We start from the raw sequence: 22,298 nt of genomic DNA, 5'->3' as shown, positions 1-22,298 counted from the left end.
TTTTGTTGCGCTTCATCCATAAAATTCAAGTTTTTATTATTCTCGCGTGCAGTGATAAGCAACGAACATGATAATAAAAAAATATCATAAAGATGAATATCGCGAAATGAAGATGCAATTTTACGATTTTTTGAAAATGACAGATGTATATCTTGCTCTGCGAATGAATTCATTTCCATTACGAGCTGTGATAGAATCTGCACACCTATAGTGCAGTGCTCTACGGATCCCTGCAATTTCAAAGTCTCCTGAGTGAAATACGAATTCAAATGACGACAGACAATCGTCGCTTTACCTGTAAAAATTTCTTAACATCCTCCACAATATTACGAAACACATTTTGCTGCTTGTATACGTCCAACCATCCAAATTTTGTTATTTTCGCTAGCAGGGTCACTAAACCTTGAATCACAAAGTTTTGCAAATTCGGCCGAGTTGCTAAGTAATTAAGAATATAGCTCCTGCGAAGACCAACTGTGATTAGCTTATATTCAGAAGTTAACCTCGTCATCATTCAACTCACCGAATGTCTATTCTTTGTTCTAAACTTAGTCCCGGAATGAGTTTTGTTAGTGTTGTGGTGGCTAACATTTGGGCGTAACTCGAGTCCGCACGGTCCAAAAGCATTTGACATTTTGGAAGAGCGTCTGGACTATTTAAAAAACTGACACATGCCTTTTCAGCTTCACTTCTAACTACAGGATCTGTAGATTCATACAATTGTTTGCACAATATCTCCAACTGCTGTATCTCCTGGAATAAGTAACGTTAAATATGTGTCATAATGTGAAATTGTAAGAAATTAATATTTTTCTGTTTGAAATTTACTATTAAAATCGAATCAATAACTGACACAGGTTTTCACTTTCTAAAAGTGGTCATTGGACTTGAAAGACAAAAAAGGACTTGATCAACCGAAAAGCTGGACGAAAAAAATTTGAAGAAGTGTCTGAATGGCGGTCCTCAACCGCGAGAGCTCTTGTGCCAGACGAATGCACACAAAATTATGATGGTTTTCACGAGGCACTGGCCTACAGGGGACCATGCCAAAATTCGCATTGCCGAAGCTGCGGGAAAGAGACAGAAATCCTCAGACAGTTCGTTTGCAATTGCCCAGCTCTAGCTAGAGCCAGGCTACGGACACTAGTTAAACAATTCTTTGAGGACCCGAGAGAGATCTCCAGCTGCAAGATGAGAGAGCTACTCGAATTCGTGAATGCTACGGGCTGACTGAAAATCTACCCCCTTGCTTTGAACATAGCAGTCATGGTGTTAGGAGTTTGTGGCTTCAAAACGACGAGTGCTGATTAGGCTCCTTGGAGTGGCTACTAAAGGTATGACCCCATATACACTACGCGACGCGGCCACAAACTACTCTGCTTGTCAAAAAATCTTAATAAAGCTTTGCAGGCAGCATTACACACGACATTCAGCCAAGTGACACAACACGGCTGAGTTGGCTGGCATAAAATATTTTGCAGAGTCGCGTGTCATTTCTATAAAATGAACTCAGGTGATTGCTTGATTGATTGCTGCTCTGGTAAGGTTTTCTGCGACGCAAAATCTGTGCACACTCTGCCTCTAGATTTTGTCCTAAATTCGCAAAAATGTGCAAACACCGCAAACAGGAGGCCATTGGCTAAGCCATTTTAGGGGATAGTACAGTGGACCTTACTAAAAACATGAGTACTTAAAGCTGCGGCTCTCTCCATTAAATGAAGCTAAAACTTGTTTTCCCACGGGATCTTTCTCCGATCATTGCTCCACGAAGGTGGTTAAACCTCAAATTGTTATTTCAAGTATTACACGAGTTGGTTTGCGTCCATGTTTACTATGACCTCGTAAAAAGGCACACGCACGGAATGATCAAAATGTTTTTCATTATGTCTTCGTCTTAACTTTTATGCGTTCGTAATACAAAGAACAAACTTATTAAGTGAAGAAACGGGTGCTTGACTTTTGATTTCAAATCGTCATTGCACGCGTCCGCTTGCGCTGGCGGTTAGAACAGAAGGAGGCACCGTAACGCACCGACCTCGTATCAAGCCGCTAGATATGCCGACAATAGCTCAGTGCATCGGAGAAGGCGTTCACACTGCCGGCGATAGCCCGCCACCAGTTGAAACCGCGCGGATTCAGCGGAGGAACCCGGGGCGTGGTTCCGCTAATGGTGTTACCGGGCAAACCTGGCGCTTCGCGGTCGCTTGTTCGAAGCGTGCCCCCGTTCTGTGAAGGCTTTCAGTCTCGACAAAAAAATCCAATTGGCCCCCCAGACGTCGAGCTTGAAGAAGTGCTCCCGTCGCTCCAGGCCTTTAAAGGAGCCCCCATATGGTGAATGTAGCGGTCTCCGAAGAGCGTTCACCCTAATGAGGACCTGCGAGCATGTTTCGAGACTGGGGTGTCGGCCTTCAGCGTCGTATGTCGGGAAAGTGGAGTCGGCCGCAGTTTCGCTTAACGCCGCTTTAATATCCAGCACAGGGTCGGCGTGGGGCGTCCTCCCCGTACACCATTTGCATGGTAAGCAATAGTCCTGTGGCGTTTGAAACTCAGCTTACCTAACTGCGAAAAAAGAGTAGACTCAAGCTGCATTCCCTGTGCGTGATGATTACACGTTGTATACCAAAGCGCTGGATTCATTCTCCAGATGGCCTCGGCTCATGATTGCGCCGTAATGTCTGTCAGAGATATTGCTTCAGGCCAACGCGAAAACCGGTCGATGATTATGAGGCAATACTGGTACTGTTGCGAGTCTCGCAAAGCGCCACGTCGACATCAGGTGGACGGTGTGGAAGCACTTCGTCGACCGAAGGAACACGCCTACTTCCTTTTTTACGTGCTTGTTGATCTTACACTTCTGGCACGCGATGTATTGTCTGGCCCAAGAGTTTACGTCCCTGTTCATGGACGGCCAGAAGTATTTTCCATTGACTAGCTGGTTCGTCGTCCTGGGTATGCAAGATCCCTGCGAAAATCAACCAAAATAAATGGCCTAGTTCTCTTGTCCGAGCTCCCACACAATAAGTACGAGTTTGCGACGAAGATAGAATACTGCTTGAACCTGTATTTAGAGTTTGTCCTCTGTCTCTTGGTCACCTTTCTCGGTCTCGGCGATTATCGTATAATCGACCACGGCGGGGACTCGAACCTCCGAGATTCGTGACAAACCGTCCGTAACGATCTTTTAGCATTGGGCACCTCGAAGCGGCCACAGACACTTACCTACCTGAGCTGGTTTATGTTATTTCGAAAATAAGCTGAACGGTTGTCAGATTTGGTTCACCCGTTGAAGAGCGGCGCCGATTGTTGTGTTTGAGGCATCGACGAACACGATTAGGGATATATCTGGTCGAGGAAATGCCAGAAGTGTAGTCCACTAGCTGTTGTTTGACGATTTCAAACGCCTGGACGGCCTCAATAGAACAGGAAATCTTGCGGGAGTCTTTTATTTTGAGCCCAGACAAATAAGCGTTGAGGATCGCTTGGTGATAAGCGGCTTTGGTCAGGAAGCAACAATAGTTGCGTGGTTGGCAGGGGAAAGTTTTTAATGGCATAAATCTTGTCGTGGTTTGGTTGAATTCCGTCAGAAGTGAATTTTTGGCCCCCTACATTAGGATGAACCTTCATAGTGGCGAAATCTATGGGCGATATCATGACCGTCAGATTATGGATAAAATCCGGCTCAATAGGTTACGGTGGGGGGAGGGGGGTCACTTAATCCATATGGATGAGGATGATCCCACCCGGAAAGTCTATAAGGGCAATATCTATGGTAGAAAAAGAAGACGAGGCAGGCCCGACGAGACTACGACGATGGCGTAGGTCAGGACGCCAGATAGCTTTTAGGGATATCGCATTGGTGGACGTCGGCGCAAAACTGGGATGTATGGAGTTCCATATTAAGACAGGCGTAGACCGGATACCGGTTGTTGCACCGTTGATGATGATGATTTTGGTCATTTACCGTCGACTTCGATGTTCAAACCAATCTTGGCAAGTAAATTCTCCTTTCCACGAATTGCGTGACCATACCATCGAAGACGCCTCTCTCGCAATTTTCCCACGATCGGTGCAACCTCATAACCATCGCGGATATCCTCATTTCGGATGTGATCAAAACGTGTCACGCCACTAGTCCAACGCAACATTTTCTTCTCCATCACCCCAAGACGTCGTTAATTGTCTTTTATAGTCGGCCAGCACTCAGCACCATAGAGGGCGGCAGGACGGACGACATTGCGATAAATTTTAGATTCGAACCGTTCGTTGATACCTCGATCACAAAGAACACCAGTTGTGGAACACCACTTCATCCAGGTTGCATAAATGCGTGAAGCAATTTCATAATGCAGTTCTCCATTGGCTGATAACGTTGATCCGAGGTATTTAGATAGCTCAATTCTGGGCGTGCCGTGTTGCATGAGGCGATCATTCCATTTCTGCTATTAGATGCAACGAAAACATCATGTGCATGAAGCAGTGTATAGGGGGCTTGACTTTGGATATCCTATGTGATGGTGTCCATAACAAGAAGAAAGAGGAGTGGTGAGAGGGCGCTTCCTTGATGAACACCAACAGAGACACGAAGCGATTTTTATACACCCGCCACACTCCGAACTTTAGTTTTCGGATCGTGGTAGAGCAATTGCACCCAGCACACGAATTCTTCTGGCACTAAGTATTTTCGTAAAGCATACCAGATGAGTTCGTGTGGCACACGGTCAAACGCTTTCTCTAGATTCAGAAAGGCAACGTAAAGAGGGCGATGCTTCTCACGGTGTTTCTCCATGGGTAACAGCGCCGCGTGTATTGCATCAATAGTTCCGCAGTTTTTGATAAATCCGGCTTGATTCACGATTATTTCAAAGATTTCGCGTACCGGATCGGACGGTAATTTGAACATTCTGCTGGACTACCTTTCTTTTTCCATCTTGAAACATTCAGATGGTGTCCTTCCTTCATGAATAACTCGATTCGCTTTCCAGAGTTCGGATGCGATGTCGTCAGATCCCCGATATTTCATCTTTTTTACCTACCTGAAACCCGACTTTCTTTAATTACTGGATGTGTTATAAGGCGAAACCCCAGGTAATTACTCAAGAGAAAGGAGTTATCTGAGATGCATACACAGCTTCTTAGAATTGTTTTATTATTTTAAGATTTCTTGAAAAACATGAGGTGTCGTATCATTTTTACATCCGCTGTATTTGCGAAATGTTCGTTTTGGTACTTCATAAGCAACAAGCGACAATTAGCGAAGTAAAACAAAAACGCTCCTGAATATTGGGAAACAACAAAAATCTCCATTTGCGAACGAAAGTAATGTACCCGCAACTTGTTGCAGAACTCAAAAGATCGCTCTTATAAGATTATTTCAAGTCATATTTTGCTACTGTTTTTCCGTTCTTCCCCTTAAAATGTGGAATTTAGCTCGGGAAAATAGGCAAAGTGCGTACTAATCCACTTCAGTGAACTTACTCCGCACTATGTACACTTGGGGCTGAGTCGGTCTGCAAAGTGAGGTTATAAAAATAAATTACCCGAATAAATCCTGGAAATATGTGCTTATTCGGTATTATCGAAGGATGTTTTTCTGTTTCTATTGACAACCTACATGGAATAATTTGGAATTCCTCATAAAATAAAAGGAGAAGAAGCCGCAGCAGCAATTCACGACCACCGAAGGATTCTGCACAAATGCAGACAGTCATGATTTATTGCCGCAAAGACCGGAAACCCCTAGTAAGACACATTCGCATAAACATCAGCCTATTTGGGCCGGATCTTCCACAAAAACATCTGATAATTCGGCAAATTATCCGGCCATTGACAGATCCAATGCATTGTTTTCATTCGCCAATTCGCGGCCGAATTGCATTCGGCAGGCCCATAGCCGTCACCTCCCGCTATCTTGAATGAAAATCTCCGTAAATCTTTGACGTACCATTTTGCAAACTGCTCTCGAACTGGAATCCACTCGCGATGCAACCAACTCACATATAACAACTCCAACTTCGAATCGCAACACACAAAAATATTTACAACAAAGTATCCCCCTGTCTAAATCGGCCGCTGATCGACCATATTTTTGTTAGTTTATTCGCCACGACCAATTGGCGTTTTCGCTGGTGCCACCTTCATGACATCTGGAGGTGGATAGGATAGTTTGTGGGCAAGTTTTAAATGTAACGCGAAATTTCAAATTGAAATCTACGTTACATCTCGGAAAAAATATTGTTTTTATTACAAATAATTTTGTAATTTACAATTGTACCCAAGCTATTTGCTTGATCCTGAAATACTGAAAAATCTTGAAACCAGCATCTCATAACCAAAGATGGAATCTAGGTTGAGATAGATGAGATGCTATATCTCCTAGGCCAAAATATCACTGTATTTTATGTAGAAGTGCAAGCGATAAACATGTCTTTCAGAGAAAATCTACCGAGGCATATACAAACACGTTAAACTCCGTATTCTATTTGCCAGTTAAACAGCCATGACATCATCTTAAGCCAGATTTAAGCTGGTATTGAAATGTCAGCAAAATCTTGAACCTCTGAAAATGAGATAGCTTTGAAGGGAACAATGAATTACCAAGGTATCGACGGCACTTTTCTACTAAATGCAGAATTTCTCCCACATTAGAGGCGGTTAGACTCCACGGATGGCTCGTGTGTAATGAACTCAAGGGAAGTAGGAGAACCAGATGATCATCCTAAGTGGCCGAGAACGACCTAGACGGAAGAGCTATCCCAGAAACCTATAAAGTTGGCGAAATTGGCCGTGAAGGTCCGCTCGCAAAGACTGAATCTCTATCGAAGTGCTCGGTCGACACGTTCTTGCACCCCTCTGTGCTAGCCGGGCTCAGCAATGTGGGGGGTTGTTTGAGCGCTTTGGTGAAGCTTCAGTCTTTGCGGGCGGACCTTCACGGTCAATTTCGTCAACTTTTTAGGTTTTTGGAATAGCTTTTCCGTCTGGTCCTCCTACTTCCCTTAAGTTCATTATAAAATGTCTTCCAGAAGCCTGTGGATCTATGGGCCTTTGCGGCTATATGCTGAAAGGTATTGCCGTCCGAGCTTCTGAGGAGTGTTCTTCCCTAACTTTATGTGAAACAGCTATCTCTTCGATTTAGAATTTGAAAAAACGAAATATTCTTCTTCGTAAGGATGAAGTGACGGATGAAGTGAATTCTTGTCGGTTATATGCTGTGCCGTTTCGTCCTAAATGATCCATCTTCACTTTGTTCTCGCCACCCGGAGACTTACGGCTTCGGCTATTTTTCAGTTTTAGCTAGCGTTTTGGTTTTTTTTTTCGTTAGGCCGTCGCGAATTCCTTCGTTTATAGTCTATTTTGAAATCCGGTGCGAGCCCACGAATCGATATAGACACGCTAGGGATTTGTTATCGTATCGAGGAAGGCGATCCGACCCAAGTCTGCAAGGGACTCAACTGAAGTGGCTGTTGCCAGGAAGCCTCACTGAAGTTTATTTGGTACCAGGGGACCTAGAGACCCTCTGAAAGCCTATGTTCTAAGAGAATTCCTGCAGGCTATGCTCTTGACCAGGGAGTTTGGGGTGGTGCCTATATCGCGAACGGAGCTCCTTGCGGGCTCAAACGTGGAGTTGCACTGTACTACTCGGGCACCGTAGCCCTTAGTTGCAGCAAAGATTTTAGATGGCCCTCACATGCGCTAGTATGAATGTTGAGCCTGCACTCAGTATAAACCAATACCGCTGTGTCAGCCGTGGCGGGGCTCTGATTGTGGTCTTCAAATTAATACGTGTCCGAAGAGGACCGCGGGATTATGCCTGCACCGCACGCATTCACGTTTAACACCGAGGATCTTCACCTTCTCGTTATGGGTGATATTCTTAATTCTGCCTTGGGTGGGGGAAGTGGAGAAGCTCAATGGACAATGCCACATTCTCTTAAGAACCTCATCCTCGCTGATGACATCTGGTTTGTTTTTGATCAAGTCAGGAACTTTCCCCAAATGGCTGTGAATTTGGAAAAAGAGCCAAACGGAGTTGAATTGGAAATAAATTGTACTTGTTTCAGTCTGTCGAGACATCGTGCTGTTCCTATTTGCGTTAATGGGCCGAAATCCGAGTGTGTCAAACAGTTAGTACATCTAAGATGCGGTGTTCCTGCCGAAGGTGACACGAAACTTGATGTCGCTCGACGCATTAACAACACTAAATGCCCCTTCGGATTTTTATACAAAATCTAGTGATGCAAATATCTGAACACTAACATCGAGTTGAGATTGTTTCGGGACTACTCCCTGGAAGATATATTTTTACTCAAAAACTGCAAGCTTTCATCAATTTCTAGGGAGTAAAAAACTAAAATTCAGTAAGAAAGAGAGTTTAGAGTTTCTACAAACTGTCCTGATGCGAGCCAAGTCTCGTTTTCGTCGTGAAACTGGAATTGCCGTTTGGGGCGCCACAAATCGTGTCTGCGTCGTGCCATTGAGCTATTCTGGAATACCCGTAAGGCAATCTCGGTTGCGGATTATGCAATAGCCTAAGATAGAGTGTGGCCGAGGGCGACCCAGTCTGTGGCATAGAACAGACTAGGAAGAGTTCAAGCTTGCCGGGAAATAGTGGAGGGGATTGAAGCACATTGCCCAGATTCTACAGAGACAACGCATAGGTGTGGTTGACTCGCAATGTTGTTGATCCATTAAGTCTTTCGAGATATCCTTGTCCTGGGTTCAATGAAAGAATGTGTTTAGAGTTTCATTGGTTGCAGACTTAAGCACGGCCATATGCTTTCTGTACGTTGGCCAGGCTTTCATCGCCTTCGCTTAATCTATGTAGCCTGCTCGCTTTTGGACTGCACTTTCTAGTTAATATTAGTTTCCCTATAGTAGTTTGCATTGAGTCTTTTTCAGTCCTCATAGTTCCACGACTACACTTCAAGCCCTTGATCCAATATGAATTATTGCACCAACGAAATGTGTATATGGAGAAATAAACAAAAATTATTGCCTGACTTCAAATCTAGTTAATATACCCATCTACAGGAGCTACCGTAAATTTCTCCGGTAGTTTCTAAAAATTGGGTCTTTACAATCTGCGTTTAATTTCGTTCTGTTCTGCTGGTCAAGTTGCCCAATTTGCCATCAGTGTATATGCAGCTCAGTGCAGCATTAGCTTTGTGATGACTTAGCTGATTGAGTGGATATCATGAATATTCCAATCTGAGAACAGCAGAATGGTAGGGACGATGATTGAGCATTACTCGCGCAAGCGAAGCGTGGAGTACTTAAGCTTTTATATCGCCGTATTATCGCAGTCTTACGTGCAAGTGTCCGGACGGCTCAAGCAGTTAGAGCGCTGGGCTGTCGTAGCGGAAGGTCTCGGTTAAAATTTCACTGGTGACAGAAGGATTTGTTATCGTGACTGGATGTTGGATATCAGCCGACTCAGCTGTGAGTGAGTACCTAAGTCAAATCAGAGTAATAATCTCGGGCGAGCTCGATGCTGACCACATTGCCTCCTTTTTTTTTTTTTTTGGGGTATGGTAGGTAAATGCATTTACGCACACAGTGTTGGACTCCCGATTCGGTACGTCGTCGGACTGCCAACTAAACACCTCCCCATCGTCAGAGAGCTAGTCTGGAACCGTTTGTCACATTACTTCGGGCCAGCCCCCGAACTCTCCCGCTTTGCGGAGCCTTCAAATCAGGGAATTCCTTTCACCAACGAGAGGGGAGAGGAGGAAGGGAACTGTCAGTTCAAGGAGCCCCCTGCCATCTGGCTCCTCCACCGGTCGAGTTCTATCTTCTTAGCAACGAGAAGGGCCCGAAAGTAATGGGCAACACGGTTCCACCTGTTAACAGGCCTCAGCATCTCTTCCACAATGTTGTCTGGATAGAGATCCCCTGTGTTTAAATAGAGCTGCTGACGCACCCCATCCCACCTTCCACAAGAACCACACCACATTGCCTCCTAGAGTGTACTGTAGTGTACCGTTATGGTATTGAATGAAGCGCTCTAACATACTCCAAGGCCCTGATCCAACAATTATTATTATTATGTGCAACGGCTTCAAAACCGAAAACATCGGTTTCCCTGAAACTATCGGTTGTCATGTCAATTTTTTTTGTCAACACGGTAACTTTCAGTGTTACCGTATAAGACGTTATCGTAACGTCCACGCAGTCACGTGCGTCCCAAATAGGAATGCCTTGTTTGACGGCGGAGTCTGAAAGTCGACATTTTAGATATACAGATTTGGACATATTTAGAAGTTCGCAATCATAGCAGAAGGATTTGGGATCCTGAAGGCAGTTCGCATACGTAAGTCCAATCCTTTAATTTACTGAGATGCAGGTGCACCTCTTCTCTACATTCCACAGAATAACTGTGCAATCAGTCAGAGAGCCTGCTTGAGAGCTCATGCAACTCGCGAACCATACTAGCCAGAAACGGGTGAAGTTTCTTCTAATCGCTGGGTTCCAGCCAACGACGCAAAGGGCAACTCTACCAATTTGTCTCCCTTTAAAGAATTTTCTAGCCGGTCAACTAGTGAACGCAGTTTTAAGGAAGTGAGGCTTTGCATCAATTCAAGGGTATCTTAGTCATATAATGGGTCCTTAAACTGCTGGCGAAAAACCTTACAAAAAGAGGTCTATTAAATTCGTCCTATAGACTGGTAGTTATCCCAATACAAATCTGCTGCTCCACCTCTGAAAAGGGTGTACACTTGAGGATACAGCAGCCCAAAGTTCCCCTATAGGGTTGATTTGGCCAATGCCTCCACGCGGAAAAGAAACTGGTTGGTAGGCAGAGATATTGGTGTACCATCAAATACCAGCCCATATGATGTCATAATAATGTCGACACACTTCGCCATTAAGGAATTAAACAAATATGCCTGACATTCAAAGGCGTGTTGTCCTTATCCAGTTCGTCGTAGTTATACATATAGTCGGTACCGAATCTGTTGTTAAGCCCATTCAAGTTATGGGATCCGGACCTATCCTCAAGTCTGCACAAGTGACAAGTACTACGTCTATCGTCATGTCTATCGCTTAAATGTTTCGCACGAGTTAAGAAAGGTGATTTTATGAGGCCTGATGCACTAAGTGCGTACGGTTCGACATTAAGTAGATGCGAACTTAGAACCCCTCCATCTTTAAACAAAACGTAGCTCTGGCCAAAGTGTGGGCGCATTTACGTTCAATTAATTCGCAGTAATGTCGTATATTCCGAATTATATAAAGGAACGTTTAACATTTGCGAACAGTTTCGATCACGCTGCTCCCAGGGCTGAGATGAGGCAGCGTGTGATGAGTTGCTTCTGCCCTGGTACGAAACCGCATAGCCCTCTTCGGTTAGTTTTGAAGCTTGGGCGCTAAGCCTGAAACGAGTAGTCAATGGACTAAGAAAAGGATCTCTCAATCCTTAAACGTACTGCACGTATGCATTACTTGTTTGAAACCTAACGAACAATTTATAGATTGGAACTGCCTAGACGGCAGAGCTATCACAAAAACCTCAAAAATTAGCGAAATTGACTGTGATGGTCCTCCGACCTGTACTGTGGCCTGGTAAAACTAATAGAAAGAATATCGCGCGATCCGATCGAAAAACGCGCATAGCGAAACCTAATAATTGTCGCGTGGAGCAGTTACCTCTATGGTTTTACGTGGGTAACTGTATCGGGGACTTAATCCCACGGTCTTCTTCATTCATTCGGCCATTCATGTTGTGACCACAATCATAGCCCCGCTTGCGACAAACTACAACGATACCAGTCTATGTTGAGTGCATGGCTCAGCATTCATACTGGTGGATGCAAGACCTACCTAAATGTCTACCGAAATACGGCTGCCGTGTTGAAACGCAACACCACGTCGAGGCCCCAAGGTCTCTGTTCACTTGAACGTAACCAACAACCCCCATGAAGCTCCCACTAGGGCCCAACCGCGTCAACCGAGCTGAACGCACATACAACAGAAACTGATGAGGTATGTGAATTCATGGGCTAACCCGGTTCCCATGGTACCAGTATACCCCTGGTAAGGTTTCATGACTTATTGCCACTTCAGATGAGTCCCCGTGCTGACTCGGGTCTGATCGCCCTCATTAGCCCTTTGGAGCATTCGCCTATTGCATCACGGCAAACTAACGTGATACAGCCTCTCCCGATGCCGCCACTATGTAGATTCTTCTCGGCCACTTGGTTGCCGCTCCGACTTCCTGACCGCCACTTCTGAGAACCGGTCGCGTGGAGCAATAACAGCTCAGGACTCGAATGCTGCGATAGACAGAGAAGATTTATCCTCAATAGCTGCTTGCATCTTTGATGTTGTCACGTAGAGCCAATTTCATATTTTCCGGTTTAATTGATCCCTAAAGTGGTAATACTGTCGGTACTAGCCATTAGCTTCATGGTTAAATAGCCCAGTGTAGACCATGCTAATGCTTCGGAAAAAAAGCTTCACAAGAATGGCGTTCTCCTGCCCTGTGAAATTCACGTCGCAGAGCTAATAATATGCACAATCCTGTCGGTGAAGTGATTGGCCGCTGAGCATTCGAACTGACCAGCGTCGCACTACTGGCAATGAAAACACACCCACGTGCTCATTAGTTATGTAGTCGCTGATGGGTAATGGCAGCGTTACCTGTCCAGGGGCAAATTAAACTGCAAAATATTGAAATCAGCGTGCATTCAAAGATGAACGTTTTTCTTGTGAGCTGCCGATTTGATGCGGAAAAGAACAACAGCCAGGGGAAAGCTTCCATGGATTCATTGGATGTTCTGAAGCTGTAAACAAAATTGTGGAACGGTTGGAGTGTTCTCAGGTGGTTGCTCCCATCAACACAGGGCATCCTTCATTTTTATGACCTGAGGATATTAAGGAAAGGTGTGAACTCCCAAGGCTGCGTCCCATGAAGGTCTGAAGCAAGATGAACATCGATTGAGGATTAGATCCGTCGTCGATCTTCTCTCTCGATTATTCCCTTGTTAGCACTGATGAAGGGAACAAGTGGTTCCCGAAATACCGGGATTTGCAAGAATAAATATCCACACCAACGAAAAAGAAACAACAAGTTTTTATTACTTCAATTAATGGGATGGTTTCTTAGCTACGGTCCTCTGGGGGTACATTTCCCAGAATGTCTCAAAAAGTCCCTCTTGGATTTACGCCCCTCCATTCTGCGTTGCATAGTTTCCAATTTAAACCCTCTGGGTTTCTGTTTTATGATTGCTATCCACCCCTTGGTGGGGGTATAACATGTGTCATCGTTTGCGATTATCTGAAATGCACATCTTCTCTACTGTTCTGGACCAAGTGCGGTTAGGGCGACTCACTCGTCGGGCATTTTGGGAGACTGGATTTCACTGCATGACACAGCCAACAATGCAATTGTCACCTCTTCTTAGTGGGTGACCTGACACTTCCGCCTTCCAATCGCATCGCATACGGATGCCAAGTCTGTGCGCCAACCAAATTATTCGTTTGTAATAGTATCGGATCAGGTCCGATGATACGACACAGGCAGGCGTTCACAAAAAGCCTTAAGAGCCTTTATAAAAATAGTTCCTTTGCTTACTATAGTTCTTTTTAAATAAAACTATTAAAAGGAACAGTTTCCAGTTTAACTATAGATTTTATTTATTTAAAGATAGCAGGCACGTGTTTCGAATACAACATGTTCCTTCTTCTTAAGAGCCTTCGAGTGACAGTGGGGGTCATTATTCTTGTGCTACTTGCATAAACATAAACTACACTAGCATAGAATAGTCTCAATTAGTATTAAGATAACTGAATTTCCAGATTTTAGGCAAGGCAGCGAAAGTGGATTTAGCTCTGTTAATGCATTGGGTAACGTCCAGTTCGACGCCACCGAAGATAGAAACCACGTTTGCTGTGTCCATTAATTTAGGTAGGGAAAGTACGTTCATCCGCCAGATTGAGAACCTTGGTTTTGTGTTTATTTTCAGTCTAACTCTATCTGCCTCTCTTTCCAAATCCAGCCATTTGACCAAGTACCATGACCCGGTGCAAGAGCAAACAGATGTCATCAGCGTATTCGAGGTGTTTGAGGAAAGATATCATCGTCCATTGAACTCCTCCACGCTTTCCGAACAAGGCAGCATGAAAAATGTCACTGATAACAAGAAGAAATAATATTGATGACAAGATGCAACCCTGGGGGACTCTGGTTTGGATCTCAGCAATTCGCAAAATCCTTACATGTCTACTCAATTTTGATGTCATTTCCTGGCTATATTGCCGGAAGGTAAGATGTGAAAAAATGAACGACAGAATTAACATGTCCAACAAACCATTTTCCATTTTACTTCCTTTTAATAGAAGAACAATATTTTCATATATACAATTGATTGCCTGTCGTTTCAATCGTGTCTGATCCAACCCATTGCGTGCCATTTCGTCAAACTCTTACAATATGATTGCAACGGTCTTCTACTTTTCGTGCTGTCTTCTCTTTCGATTCCGTTAAAGCCCTAGCTTGAATAATATATACAGGAATTTTCACACCCTAAAAAAAGTCATTTATTCATTTCCAAGCAAACTATTTCTCATATTGTGTTACCTTCATTTTAGCAGATCTGATAAACCCTTCATTTGACGTTACAGTGACCGCTTTCATAGCAACTCCGAAAGCAAAAATTCTCAAACTTCTTGATTTAATTTTACCACCAACATTAATTTCCATCAGATCATCAGGGATATCTTGGACATCATCGAAAATTTCCATCCTCTCAACAAGTTGCTCTGCTCGCGATTTTTCATTTGGTCCGCCCAAAATAGAGACAATTTCCTGGAAGGAGTTTAGGGCAGTTTTACAACAAATCAAGCGTTTCCCTGTAATAGTTTATAAATCAGAATCAAGAAAACTTGACGAGTATCGTGAACTTTGTTGATATGTTAGTGGTATTTAAGTGGTAGGATGAATGGATGAATATTCGTGTGAAGTATTTCATTGAATCGAAGTAGAGTCGTTCCATTTCCATAACACTTACAACTAGTCATTTTGCTTATTTTTCAATGTTTATTCAATGTACCTTCAAAAAGTTTGTCTAAAATTGGTTTCACTGGCGATTGCACCTCCCATTCGGCTTGTTGGTTCAAAATAGGTTCATTAAAGTCCCAGCAATTGCTTCCATTCGTAAGGGCACTAACATACGCAAGCATTGATGTAATGTCCAAATTTAAAGTATCTATATTTAATAATTCCGAATTAAGAGATTCAGATTCTTTTTCTGTCCTCGTGAGCGATGTACAAACAGTCACTCCTATCTCTTCTAAGACTTGTTTTAGTTCTCCGTCAATGTCATTGCAGAATTGAAACACAACCTGCAAATAGGTACCATGAGTGCCTTGTGTCATCCTACACAATTTATCTACGAGTTACCTCTGGTGGTTTGAACATGCATAGATTTTTCTCAGCAACTGAAACATACTCCTCAGCTTGATCAAAAATACTTCTTGCACCAAAGCTGGCTCGGCCTAAGGCAGCATCATGAATAGATTTAGAATTACGGGCATTGACTGAAAAAATAAGTGATTTTTTAGTAAGGAAAGAGCTTTAATTAATTGTGTTCATATGCTACGTATTTTCTTATTTCGTTTCACATACATATTCGTATTAAAGTTTACATAGTTTTATTGAAATCGAGTCATTTTACAAATGGAATGCTCAAATAACCTGTTACCAGCATCCATAAAATTAGTAGAGAAGACTCTGAAAGAGTGCTCTCTAGTGGTTGATAACCCAGTCCAGCTCCGTATGCCAAACCCCTCTTTACCCAGATTCCGATGCTAACCAAAAATACATGAAGCAAGCAATGAGATGAGAGAGATTATAGCAGATTCTAACTTCCCTACTTACAACATTGCAAAGTGATTGGTCAAGGAATGCCAAAAATTGGGGTCTTAAAACTATAAACAATCTGTCAAAAATTCGAAGGAATTGATTGAAAGATTGAGTATAGCGAGGGCTTTAGCTGAGAATGGCCGCCTAATGTCATTTGAGCCTTATTTCCCAACACGCCTGTAAAAGAAGCAATATTGAAATTTGAAGAGTGACTACTACGGTTTGGGTCGACATCAGAATGGAGGAGAAAGGCAAAACAATATATGCGATTGCCTTCTCTCTGCATGAATGAAAATTATTTCACATTCATAGGAAAATATTTCAAGACAACATAAGTTGTCAGGTGTAGCGATTGGCAAATCATCTCTCTCCACTTTTCAAGTGAAATCTTTACGGCATCACTGGAGAAGAAAATGGAGCAGGATGGATCACTGCCAAATATTACGATTACTTACCTTGTCGTGGTGGAGGAACTCACCAGGAAATGGGAGGTGACACTTGAAGGCAAGTGGTAATCAAAACCCCAAGCCAAGGTGTGATTACCGTGCCGAGGGCTGAATGGTCACAGGCGTTAAGATGTGGCCGTAAACGATGAACTCGGAGTACCAGGCAACCCCCAGTTTCAGCTAGCCTTGTCTCGGCAAAAGGGGCTCTGCCGAGATTGACTTATTAGGTTGTTGCAAATGAAATGTCGGATTTTTCAATGAAGTGAAGTTAGTTATGATTTTAATGTTTAAAACTGCCGCAAGGTGACTCTGGTGGTATGGGATAATTGAGTATAAATAGTCGTTCGTTCGATCAAGGAGTCATTTCAGTTTCAATCGTCATTGAAGTTCCAAGTAAAACTCAAAGAAAAAAGCATGGAAGGGAGTCAAAAACGTCTACTTTTTCTATATGAATTTAAACTTGGTCACAACGCAGCGGAGGCAACCAGAAACATTTGCAGAGCATTTGGAGCTGACGCAGCAAACGAACGAACGACACAGCGGTGGTTCGAAAAATTCCGATCAGGCGACATGACCCTCCAAAGTGAACCTCGTGGACACCCAGGACCATCGATCGACAACGACGAGTTGCGTTTGATAGTGGAATCTGATCCCCGATCATCGATTCGTGACATTGCAGAGAAAATAGGCGTACACTATTCGACAGTATCTCGGCACTTACAATAGCTTGGAAAGGTGAAGAAGCTTGATAAGTGGGTTCCGCATGAACTCAACGAGCAAAACATGGCGCTGCGAATGGAAATATCCAGTTCTCTACTCAACCGCAACAGGAACAATCCCTTTTTGCGCAGAATAGCGACATGCGATGAAAAGTGGATATTGTACGACAACCGTCGCAGATCAGCGCAATGGCTAGATGCCGATCAGCCTCCACAACACATGCCAAAACCGAGCCTTCACCCGAAGAAGGTAATGGTAACTGTTTGGTGGTCTGCATCTGGAATTATTCATTATTCGTTTTTGGAGCGTGGTGAAACAATTAATGCAGAGAAATATTGTGCCCAACTTGATGAAATGCACGAGAAATTACGTGTTCAGCGGCCTAGATTGGTCAACAGAGATGGAGTGATATTGCTCCATGATAACCCCCGACCTCATATTTCCAGAATGACGGTCCAAAAATTAAATGAATTACGATATGAGACTCTTCCTCATCCACCATATTCACCCGACCTCTCGCCAACCGACTACCACTTTTTTAAGCATTTGGATCACTTTTTGGCGGGGAAACAATTCAGCAATGAAGTAGCTGTCAAAAGTGCCTTTGAAGAATTTCTTAGCTCTAGAAACCCAGACTTTTACGAAACTGGAATAAATGCCCTTGTATCTCGTTGGGAGAAGTGCATTGAAGCTGCTGGTTCTTATTTTGACTAATAAAATTAATTTTCATAAAAGTTATAGTTTTTTGAAATTTTACTCAAATATCCGACATTTCATTTGCAACAACCTAATACTTTCCCCGATAAAACTGAGACCAGGGCAGCCAATTATGAAAAGAACACACAAAAAAACCTTTTAAACAAATACAATCAAACCTCGATCGTGACGATCCAACCTCGAGTCAAAGGGCAGCCCAAAGCTCATCGATGGAGAACCTGAGTCTAGAGTCAGATTCTCCACTTACTCAGGTGGGAAACAATCTAAATGGGACCCAGTCCTTAACGGACGAGCCGGAGCAGCCTCCATCTGTCAGCACTCCTGACCCCAGGTTCCAATCGGCGCCACCTGCTGAGGCTAAACTCTTGCCCATGAGTAAACGCCTGTCCACGGAAACAGCCTTCTGGCGTCCTGACCTACGCCATCGCTCCATCTCAGGCAAGGTCTGCCTCTTCTTTTTCTTATAGACTTATAGGCTGTATCATCCTCATCTATACGTATTAAGTGATCCCCCCCCCCCCCACCGTAACCTATTGAGCCGGATTTTATCCATCCAAAGATTCTTCTCTCGAACGCGGCCAAGAATTCGCATTTTTTTTTGCTAAGCACCCAAGTCTCTGAGGAATACATGAGGACTGGCAAGATCATTGTCTTGTACAGTAAGAACTTCGACCCTATGGTGAGACTTTTCGAGCGGAACACTTTTTGTAAGCTTTTGTAAGCTATGCTATCATAGGTGGCTTTAAAGTCGATGAAAAGATGGTGCAACTGATGTCCATTTTCCAACAGTTTCCCTATCGCTTGCGGCAGAGAGAAAATCTGATCTGCCTGGAGTGAAACCACTTTGGTATGCGCCAATGATGTTCTGGGCGTATCGGGCTATCCGGCCTAGGAAGATAGCGAAGAATATCTTATAGATGGTACTGAGACAGATAATGCCTCCTTGCCAGTCGTCAGGCATTGATTCACTGTCCCACACTTTGAGCACAAGTTGATGAACCACTTGGTGTAATTGGTCGCCTCCATATTTAACCAATTCGGCTGTAATTCCATCGGCTCCCGACGACTTATGATTTTTAAGCCGATGAATTGCACGGACAGTTGGCGGAACCTCCAACCCGCCGATGTTCTGGTTGTTCAGTAGTTCATCAAAGTACTCAACCCATCGCTTCAATTCTGTCGGAAATGAGTATTCCTCTTTGTCTTGGCAGGATGAGCATCAACATGTGTAAGGCTTCATCCTGTTGACTTGCTGGTAAAACTTGCGCGCCTGGTGCGGTTGCTCCCTGTAATTTTCGAGTTCACAGACCTTTTGGTTCTCCCAGGCTTTCTTTTTCCGTCTGTGAAGTCGCTTCTCCGCTCCCCGGAGTTCGTGATAAGTCTCTGCGCGTTTTTTGAGAGTGCAACATTACTCGGTATGCAGCATTTTTCCGTTCCGTTGCTAGCTTACATTCATCGTCAAACCAAACCGTTAAAGAGTCGTTTTGCGGTTGGAGCCAAGTATGTTTGTGGCCGTATTTATGATAACGTTCTTCAGGTGACTGTGAAGATCATTTGTTGATGTTTTATCACCAGAATCTCTGTCCACTGCCGTTATTGTGGCATTCATTTCCCTCTTATAGGTGTTGCGGAGGGCTGTGTTCTGGATGCCTTCAGTGTTAACTCTCACTTGACTGTCAGAGGCGATGCTGGGTGGTGTATTTATTCGAGCTCGGAGCACCATGCCAACGAAATAGTGATTCGAGTCCATATTGGCCCCCTATATGCTCTGACATTTATCAAGGCTGAGAGTTGGCGGCGTTTGATCAACACGTGGTCAATTTGGTTGAAAGTGGTCCCGTCTGAAGAGGCCCAGGTATGTTTATGGACCACTTTCCGCGCAAACCAGGTACTTCCAACAATCATTTCGTATGACATTGCTAATTACATTATCCGCAGTCCTTTATCATTTGTATTTTGATGTAAGCTATGCCAACGTATCGCCTGAATAAAGGTTCGGTCCCTACTTGACTGTTAAAATGATTCTGATATCATATATGGGACGGGCTTCGAGGGTTCGATCTACTACCTCATAGAAGGTACTCCGAGCACATGGTTTACTGGATGGCCGCTATAATATATGGTGTAGTGGCTTATCTTCAGGAAACTGGTCCCTGTCCAGCGTCTGATGAGTTGCCTCTGCCCTGGACGGAAATGTCAGTCAACTTGTTTACTAACTTTATTTGTCAAGGCGTCAATTTAACTTGTTGAAACGTTAATTTCATTTGTTGAAAGGCCCGTCAGTCACTATAGAAAACGTCAACACTCTTGCCACGTCTATAGCTGAGCAATAACTTTTAGAACGCTGATACTTCCTCGAGAACAGAGGAAAACGGGCAGGCTAACCTCAGATGAAATCAATCAAGCTTTCAACAGAATCATCTGGCTGCTCATATTAACAGGATTCAAAGAAGAAATCGAACGTTTGAAAAAGAGTAACTCCTCTGAGGCAAGATGAAAAAGGGATTCTGCTAGTTGTTGGTAGACTCCGAAATGCAGACACATTGGAAGACGCGAAATATTCTATTCTCCTTCCGCAACACCATCACGTCACGTTTTTGATCATAAGAGATGCACACAAGAAGACAGTGCATGAAGGTCTTTGACTCGTACGGAACTACCTGCGTATGAGAGTGAGCTCAACAACAGTACTCTGATGGAAGGCCTATCTGCGGTTCGAATAATCCTGCGAATGTCTTCACTTATGCATTGGGGCAAAACATGGATGGCAAAGGGCCGTAGAGTGATGGTACTAAAGGGTTATGTTGCCTTATTCATTTGCCTGATCACAAAGGCAATCCATCTGGAGCTTGTTAGCGACATGACAACTGAAGCCTTCCTAGTTGCTATTTACCAGCCGAAGAAGACTTTGTAGGGAGATCTGCGGTGATCATGGATCAAATTTTATTGGCATAGAACAAAATGGAGAAAGACCTCACAAATATCTGCAATACATGTGGCTTCTCGTAACTTTGGTGGCTTATGGGAGGCCGAAGTCAAGTCTACCAAAGTCAAGTCTACAAAGGACTACCTGAAGCGGGTTTTTGGCGAGGCAAGGTAGTTCCAACCTTCGAAGAGTTATCCACCATTCTTTGGTAGATCGAGGTCTGCCTGAATTCGCGATCAGAGCAATACAAGATTGCCGTCGAACAGTGAAGTTTTCGACTATTCAATGCGAATATATTCTACCCTGCATTTTTATAATTTTCTTTATTCATCGTTACCTGCATCTAAATGAGGTCATTTGAATAAATCACGATATTTAAACGTTAATGCTTCCCGCTAAAGACAAAATTTCGCCTCAAATAAGTAATGCTCAATTTAAAAGATTCCTTCAAGAATATTATTACAGAAAATTAGAATAATTTGAATCCAACCTTTTATCCATTTTCGACCTCCATCGCAGATAATATCGACACGAAGCGGCGTCTCCCGCTCATCAGAATTCACAGCGGCGTCTACTTCAAGGACGTCTATCTGCTGTTCGAGAACCTTCACTAAAAACTCAAAATGCGTGAGATTGCTGCAGGTTACATGACTTAACTTGAGAGTTCCATTTGAAATGACCTGAAACCACACAGGGAAAATACGAATACGTAATATTTTAGAAAACCGGTCTAACGACAAACGATTACTTACCTTTTGCAGGAACTTTATCTCTTGGTTGATTTTACGGATCGTTTTTGGTACTCCTTCTATGGCCTCGAACTGCGATAATTTTGCTTTCAGATTTTGCCCGAGTTCTAGTTTCTCAGAAGCTAATTTGATCAAATCTTGTGCGTCAATCTCCATTTGGGCGCCGATGTTTACTTTCTGTTCTTTGTTTATATGCCGAAATCAGCTGAATTCATGTCATCTATGTATTGAAAGATGGCGTGAGAACTGCCAGGCTTGGAAGTGTGAGGTGAGTTTTGTATCTACTGTGGTGTATTGATTGAGGTAGTAAACAAGCTTTTCTTACTGTGCCGTTATGAAATCAGTCTAAAGACTATTACTACCATCTCTTGACAGAGCTGGTGAAATTGTTTAACAGTGCTCCCTTTATTGGCATATGTGGACTCAGTTATTGAAGAAAAGCGAATAATGCCGAGAATTTGGTTCAGATATGCCAATGAAATATTTGCCATAGTGGAAAAGGACAAGCTCAACAACACGCTAACAGAAATTAACAAGATACACTCGAATATTCAATTTACAATGGAAAAGGAAGAACACGGATCTGCACCATTCTTGGACCTACGAATAACGAACAACAATGGAAAGCTCGAATTCGAGGTATATAGAAAACCAACGGCGACTCATACTGTAACACAAAAAATGGCTGCCTATAATTCAATGCTTCACCGGCTCTGCACATACCCCTTTAACAAGGAAGGTTTCCATAAAGAAAGGATGTACATACTTGATACAACAATCAAGAGCGGTTACACCGCCGAAACAATAGAAAAACTGATCAAGAAAAAGCAAAACCAGATATGGAAGAACCAACACACAACATTCTTCGAACAAGCAAGCAC

At 43.4% G+C, this 22,298-nt stretch overlaps 2 protein-coding genes across 2 annotated transcripts in view; both read right to left on the bottom strand.

Annotated features, from left to right (window-relative positions):
• LOC119657721 (ran-binding protein 16) overlaps positions 1 to 6,092 on the bottom strand; it is a 31,616-nt gene extending 25,524 nt beyond the window's left edge. Inside the window, exons 1-4 of the mRNA XM_038064764.1 lie at positions 5,942 to 6,092; positions 524 to 753; positions 296 to 461; positions 1 to 230 (exon numbers count right to left, since the gene is read on the bottom strand). Of these exons, the coding sequence (XP_037920692.1) occupies positions 1 to 230; positions 296 to 461; positions 524 to 753; positions 5,942 to 5,944 (629 nt within the window). The 5' untranslated portion in view covers positions 5,945 to 6,092. The remainder of the gene's footprint in view (positions 231 to 295; positions 462 to 523; positions 754 to 5,941) is intronic.
• Positions 6,093 to 14,288: 8,196 nt separating this feature from the next.
• Positions 14,289 to 21,637, bottom strand: LOC119658238 (UPF0415 protein C7orf25 homolog). Its single transcript, XM_038065515.1, has 6 exons — positions 21,421 to 21,637; positions 21,159 to 21,348; positions 15,398 to 15,534; positions 15,048 to 15,339; positions 14,576 to 14,847; positions 14,289 to 14,521 (listed from the first exon to the last, which is right to left on the bottom strand). Exons 1-6 carry the CDS (start codon positions 21,571 to 21,573, stop codon positions 14,414 to 14,416), a joined length of 1,152 nt encoding a protein of 383 aa, XP_037921443.1. The 5' UTR covers positions 21,574 to 21,637; the 3' UTR covers positions 14,289 to 14,413.
• Between the last annotated feature and the right edge of the window lie 661 nt (positions 21,638 to 22,298).

This window comes from Hermetia illucens, chromosome 5 (genome assembly GCF_905115235.1).
Source record: "Hermetia illucens chromosome 5, iHerIll2.2.curated.20191125, whole genome shotgun sequence".
Taxonomy (NCBI): Eukaryota; Metazoa; Arthropoda; class Insecta; order Diptera; family Stratiomyidae; genus Hermetia; species Hermetia illucens.
Note: the sequence above shows the minus strand (reverse complement) of the source record. Positions and strands in the feature narration are given on the sequence as shown.

What these genes read in the sequence shown, in the direction of transcription:
- LOC119658238 (XM_038065515.1), bottom strand. Translation starts at nt 21,573, where the DNA reads ATGGAGATTGACGCACAAGATTTGATCAAATTAGCTTCTGAGAAACTA. An exon ending in AGATAAAGTTCCTGCAAAAG is followed by an intron (nt 21,349 to 21,420) that starts GTAAGTAATCGT and finishes GTGTGGTTTCAG; the next exon opens with GTCATTTCAAATGGAACTCT. An exon ending in TTTAGACAAACTTTTTGAAG is followed by an intron (nt 14,848 to 15,047) that starts GTACATTGAATA and finishes AAACTATTACAG; the next exon opens with GGAAACGCTTGATTTGTTGT.